This window comes from Drosophila obscura, unplaced genomic scaffold (assembly GCF_018151105.1).
Source record: "Drosophila obscura isolate BZ-5 IFL unplaced genomic scaffold, ASM1815110v1 contig_191, whole genome shotgun sequence".
NCBI classification, from domain to species: domain Eukaryota; kingdom Metazoa; phylum Arthropoda; class Insecta; order Diptera; family Drosophilidae; genus Drosophila; species Drosophila obscura.
This window is the reverse complement of record NW_024542780.1, coordinates 381652-387871: the sequence shown is the minus strand read 5'-3', so window position 1 is coordinate 387871 and position 6220 is coordinate 381652. Positions and strand designations below refer to the sequence as shown.

General features: G+C 55.0%; 1 protein-coding gene across 1 annotated transcript; it reads right to left on the bottom strand.

The window, feature by feature from the left end:
* Positions 1–502: 502 nt before the first annotated feature.
* Positions 503–4847, bottom strand: LOC121404235. Its single transcript, XM_041593515.1, has 4 exons — positions 4729–4847; positions 4496–4649; positions 799–4207; positions 503–714 (listed from the first exon to the last, which is right to left on the bottom strand). Exons 1-4 carry the CDS (start codon positions 4845–4847, stop codon positions 503–505), a joined length of 3894 nt encoding a protein of 1297 aa, XP_041449449.1.
* Positions 4848–6220: the final 1373 nt, after the last annotated feature.

The following is a 6220-nucleotide window of genomic DNA, read 5'->3' as shown; positions in this document are numbered from 1 at the left end:
AAGAGGAGCCAGCAGGGCGCCGAGACGGAGGTGAAGTCGACGGAGCCGAAGAGGAGCCAGCAGGGCGCCGAGACCCGGGCAGGTGGAGCAGAGTGTGGTAGTTCCGGGAGCACACCTTACATAGGTCTCCACTGCGGAAGTCCTTGCCCGAGTGCTCGTGAGCCAGGCAGTTCGAGCAATACCGATGAAGGAGTACGGCTCGGTGCCTCTTCTCGACGCTCAACCGGATAAACTTCCGGCAGTTCCTCAGCGGGTGAACTCCGGGACACACTCGACACTGGAAGGAAGTCTTTCCTCGTGCCCGTGAGCGATCCGACCTGCGGCTGGATCGGGAACGTGATGAGGTTTGAGGGGCCATAGCTGCCTTCTGGAAAAAACTAGGATGAAGAAAGGAATCACCGGAGCATTAGTAAAGAGCTGGCATGGGTTGGCATACGGATACGGGTACGGATACGGGTACGGATAACTACGTTGGATTTAAGCAGAACAAAAGGACGGAGGCTTATGAATCGGAGCCTCCGCGCGAGTAGGTGGACAGGACATCCGATTCCATAGGCAGGAGAACCACCATCGTGATCGGTCTCTTGATAAGGCCGCGGGCCGTGAGTAGGTCTACCACACGGACCTTATCATCGGCTCCAGGATACGCGTTCTGCACACGGCCGGGACGCCATTCCTGAGCGGGGATGTTCTCCTCCTTGATCACCACGAGGTCTCCAACCTCGAGGTCTCTTGTCGGATGCTGCTATTTGTTGCGCTTGTGCAACTCTCGCAGGTACTCTGTCTTCCAGCGCGAACAGAATTGCTGGTTGAGAGCCTTGAGATGTTGCCAGCGGTTTAGGATCGAGGAGGCGCTCGCTTGTATTTCTGGCTCTGCCACGGATAGTAGCGGACCACCAATCAGGAAATGGCCTGGGCTTAAGGCCAACGGATCCGTTGGATCCTCAGACATAGGAGAGATTGGTCGCGAGTTAAGACATGCCTCAATTTTCGAAAGTAAGGTCGCGAACTCCTCTAATGTGTATTTGGACGTACACATCGACCGTTGGAACAGAGCCTTGAAGCTCTTCACACCTGCTTCCCACAAGCCCCCCATATGTGGGGCTCCGGGAGGGATAAACCGCCACGATAGCCCCTGCTGGCTGTACACCGCAGAAGTCCGAGTGCGAAGTGCCTCGAGAAGATCCACAGCCAGAGAGCGGGACGCGCCGACAAAATTCCTTCCGTTGTCGGATTGAACTTCATGAGGACAACCTCGTCTCGCCACGAAACGAGCGAAGGCGGCTAGGAAGGTGTCGGTGGATAAGTCGGACGTGGCCTCTAAGTGGATGGCCTTCGTGGAAAAGCAGACGAACACGCACACATACCCCTTTGAGATGCGACAGGCGCGACCTGTGAAGCTTTTAACGTCGAAGGGGCCGGCGAAGTCAACTCCGGTGTATGTGAACGGTCTGGAGAATGTGACTCGTGATGCAGGAAGGTCGCTTATTAGTTGGGTTTGGAGTCGTTTATGATGGAGGACGCAGACCTTACAAGAATGAATCACTGCCCTCACTACGTGACGTAGTCGAGGGATCCAGTATGTTTCCCGGATAAGGCGAATGACCAGCTGGTTCCCACCATGTAGCGATATATGATGGGTGAATCGAACCAGCAGGCGAACCAGGAGACATGCGGGTGGCAACAGGATTGGATGCCGTTCGTTGGAGGACATGGACGCCGAGGCTTGGACTCGGCCACATGCCCGCATGACTCCGTTCTGGTCAAGGAACGGATTAAGATTCAGAAGAGAACTCGTAGTAGGGAGTGGCTGTTTGTTTAGCAGGCACCGATGCTCCCCAGCATAATGGAAGCGTTGGGTTGTCAGTGTGACCGCCTGGAGAGTGGCAGCGACCTCATTTCCGTTCAGCTCCTTGGAGACATGGGTCGTCTGCCCTTTAACTCGCTGAGTGAACCGCCGAACGTAGGCGATCACGCGCAGAGCGCGCCCGAGGTCGGAAAAACGGCTGAGGATGTCGGAGGCGCTGCTGGTGGCATGGTGCACCTTGACGACTCGCTTCTCCAGGTCAGTCTGAAGGACTGAGTCCCGCGGACATGGCCACTCCGATTTTGGACCACGCAACCAAGCAGGGCCATGCCACCACATATCACTTTCGACCAGGTCAGTGGGTCCTAGCCCTCGACTGGCCAGGTCGACCGGATTGTCCTCGGATCGGACGTGGCTCCATCGCTCGCTGGGCCAACATCGAGTGATTTTGGCTACTCGATTGCCCACGAAAGTGGTCCAATCGCATGCAGGTCGGTTCAGCCAGGCCAACACAATCGTGGAATCGGTCCAGAAGGATACTTGGCTGGTGTCCAGTGGCAGTTGTGGAAGGATGGCCTCGGAAAGCTCTGTCAGAAGGACGGCTCCGCACAGTTCGAGTCGAGGCAATGAAACCGTTTTCACGGGGGCCACGCGGGCTTTAGCTGTGAGAAGGGCACAGACAATGCCCTGCGGTCGCTCAACTCGGATGTAAATCGCTGCCCCATAGGCACGTTGAGACGCGTCGCAGAAGCCATGTATCTGCACCTTGGCCATTGGACAAACGTGCAACCACCGCGGAATGCGGATATCCTGGATGGCCGGAAAACTCTTCAGGAACGTCTCCCAGGTGTGAGATAGATCGCTAGGGAGGACGTCATCCCACCCTAACTCTCTTAGCCAAATTTCCTGCATGAACATTTTGGCTTGGATGACAAAGGGGGCAAGCCATCCCGCTGGATCGAACAGCTGCGCAATCTGCGATAGCACATTGCGCTTCGTGCAGGACTCCCGCTGAAGTACTTCGGGAGGTGCAGAGTAGAATTCATCGGCATTGGCTTGCCATCGGATCCCCAATGTCTTAGCGATGCTACTTTCGTCAAGCTCTAGGAAGTCAGCTCGAAGTAGGTGGTCGACCGGAATGTCGCGCAGTACGCCCTTGTGGTTCGCTGTCCACTTTCGGAGTGGAAACCCTGAGGAATCGAGAGCTTTGCGTAATTCTGAAATGGCGGAGATTGCCGGCGACTGAGTGTGCGCACCAGTCAGCACGTCGTCCACGTACATGTAGCTCTCCAGGATGTCGCTTGCCATTGGCAACTGTGGGCGCACCTCTTGTGCGAGTTGCTTAATGACGCGAAGGGCGAGGTACGGTGTGCAATTGACTCCGAAGGTGACAGTGGCAAGCTCGAAGTCACACACGTCCCCATTACGGTCGCGAAAGAGTATTCGCTGATAGGGTGTGTGTTGGGAAGACACTAGGATCTCGCGGTACATCTTGCTGATGTCGGCATTGAAGACATAGCGGAAAACTCGCCACCTCAGGATTTGCATAGTCAAGTCAGACTGAAGGACTGGCCCCGAATGCAATGTGTCGTTGAGGCTTTTCCCGTTGGAAGACGGGCTGGAGGCGTTGAAGACCACGCGCAGTTTGGTTGTGGTGCTGTCGGGTTTAAACACGGCGTGATGCGGAAGGTAGTAATGGCCGGAGTCATGACTGGGTGTAACCGCAGTCATGTGGCCTAGCTCTAAATATTCCTGGATAACGGCGTCGTACTGCTCTTTGAGCGGCAAATTCCGCTGCAGACGCTGCTCGTTTTTAAGGAACTGGGCCTGTGCCGCGCACCTGGAGTGTCCTAGATCGACATTTTCTGGAGACTTGAAAGGGAGAGTAACAATATACTTCCCATCGGGGGCTCGTTTAGTGGTCTTGCGGAAGTTTTCCTCGCACACCGAATCTGACTCACTCGTCGGTTTCCCCGGAAGGTCCTTCACCTCCCAGAATTTGGTGAGAAGCTTCTCGAGTCGGACGTCCGAATCTAACGAGAGCTTCGTGGTGAAGGCGGAAACCGTCCGAGTCGAGTCAGCTGATACCGGACCGGATAGGACCCATCCGAAGATGGTCTCGATTTTGAGGACAGGCCTGGAGGCGGCCCCGATCATGAAGTGACAGCGCCTTTGCGCCTTAGCCGCTACGGTTTGGTTTAAACCTGCGACTTGAGCCTGTATGGCTTCGAACGGTGGCTTAATAATGTTAAAGAGACGTTCAGTGATGAACGTCGCCTCGGAGCCTGAGTCAATCAGTGCGCGGCCACGGAAATTGGTCCCCAGGTGACAAATATTAATGAGTGCCGTGCCCAGAAGAACGGTACTTGTGCTGGAGGCGAAATAGCTCTGTACGTTGGGCTGAGGTTCGGATGAGCTGGGGGCTTGGGCGGAAATCGAAGCCGCTACGTTGGATGAAGGAGCGGCACGATGCAGAAGCGTGTGATGTCTGGCCCCACAAGTGGAGCAATTGTGGCTGCTGGAGCAGTCGCGAAGCAGATGACCTCTTGCGAAGCAATTTAAGCACAGCTGCTTTTTCTTAATGCAGCTGGAACGTGCATCAACGGACATGTTGAGAAAGCGGGGACAAACTCGAATCGGGTGATTCTCTTTGGAACAGAGGTCACACGTTCGCTTCTTCGGACTCACTTGGGTATTGAACGAGTGAACCTTGTTTGGCGTCGGACTGCCTTGCGAACGGAATGGATTGGAGTGGTTGCGAGAGGTGGGTGGATTTTGGACGCCCTTGGAGGGAGGCGGATTCGTAGCCCCTTGGGAGGTGGAAAGGGTCGCTCTCAATAGCCTCGAGAGTCAGATAGCGCTGAGTGAGGATGGAGTCGATTTCCGTCCAGGGCGGCACCTCTTTTTTGTCCGTTACGGACGCTTCCCACAACGCCCGGATCAACTTCGTCAATTTGGAAGCGCAAATGGTGACAAGCAGACTATCCCAGTTGTCCGTGCAGACGTTGGAGACCGATAGCGCATTTAGAACTCCTTGCATCGTACTTTGAAGATCCTTCAAGGCACGACTGCATTCGGATGTTACGCGGGGCAAAAAAAGGAGGATGTTGATTTGGTTGGTCACCAGAAGCCGATTATTTCCGTATCGGCTGCGGAGAGCCGACCATGCGGACTCGAAACCGTCATTAGTGAGGGGGGATTTCTCTACGATGGCCTTCGGATCGCCCCGGGTCTTCTCGGTGAGGTAATACAGCCTCTCTACCGGAGACAATCTAGGATTGTTGATCACGACCGCAGTGAACAGATCCCGGAATGTGGGCCAGCGGACGTAGTCCCCTGTGAATGCCTCAATATTGACGGGAGGGCAGTCGACAGCCGCCCTGTTGGACTGGCTGTGAAGGAGGAAGAACTGTGGATGTGGCCAGTTGGGCATTGAGGTCACTGAGGCACTGCTCAAATACCCATAGCATTCACCGTATGTGTCACGGATGTCCGCTTGGATTTCTGGCTCCTCGTCAGTCATCACCGCGGAGCAGGCCTTATATTCGGCCTCGACGTCCGTCCACATGCTGAGGATTTGGCCTCGACGGACCTCGGACAAAGAGGCGGATGGGGCGGCGGTGATGCGCTCTGCCAGGTGCGACAGTCGGCCAATAGCGGCGACCAATTTGGTCCGAGCGACTGAGGTGGCGGATTGAGCCATTGTGATGCAGTGGCGAGAGCTGACGGGGCTGCTGACGAAGGAGCCCTTCGGATCTTGTTTAAGTACGAGGGCGAGAGCGAGGGCGACCGCTTGTGTAGCTGGAACGCTAACAGCGATGTGTGGCTGGAATGCCCACAAAGCGGTTGCCCCGCCAGCGCCATCCTGACTCTGAACACAGCAGACACGCTAGAATCACTCAATTGGAGTTGATCTCATGGTAAAGGTCCACTTGGATTCTGCGAAGTTGTGTAAGAATCCTCCTGAAAGTGGCAGCCAGGTTCCAAACCATGTATGTCCACATCACGGGGATGGGTTTCCGCATCAGCAAGCACTGCTGCATGCTCGTCTTTTGCCAACAGCTGCATTGGGCTCACAGCTAAGCCCGAGGCAGGTTTCCTCGAATCCGAAGATGTCTCCATCTTAAACTGAACGTTGCTGTCTTCCGACGATACCCTTGGAAATTGTATGCGGCGTAGACACGGGTCAGACCGACGCTGAAGTGGAAGCTGCCAACCCACAATATTACCAATAGTAATTTTTGCTGATACTGTAGAAGGAGGAGACAGGTGGGGGAATCGATTAGCGATTTCGCGTCGAATCGAAGTATCCAGCGTCATGAATAGATAATTAAAGTTGTCCAACGATCCAATGCGGGTCTTGTCGTAGTCCAACTTCTGAAGCTCGTTGTGCAGGGTTTTAAAAATGCCCTG

Excerpts from the sequence above, each read along its gene's own strand:
- LOC121404235 (XM_041593515.1), bottom strand. The coding sequence starts at position 4,847 with ATGCAAGGAGTTCTAAATGCGCTATCGGTCTCCAACGTCTGCACGGAC. Across the intron at positions 4,208-4,495 it reads TTCACTCGTTCAATACCCAA|CCCAACGTACAGAGCTATTT; the intron begins GTGAGTCCGAAG and ends TCCGAACCTCAG. Across the intron at positions 715-798 it reads GGCTCTCAACCAGCAATTCT|ACCTCGTGGTGATCAAGGAG; the intron begins GTTCGCGCTGGA and ends TCGAGGTTGGAG.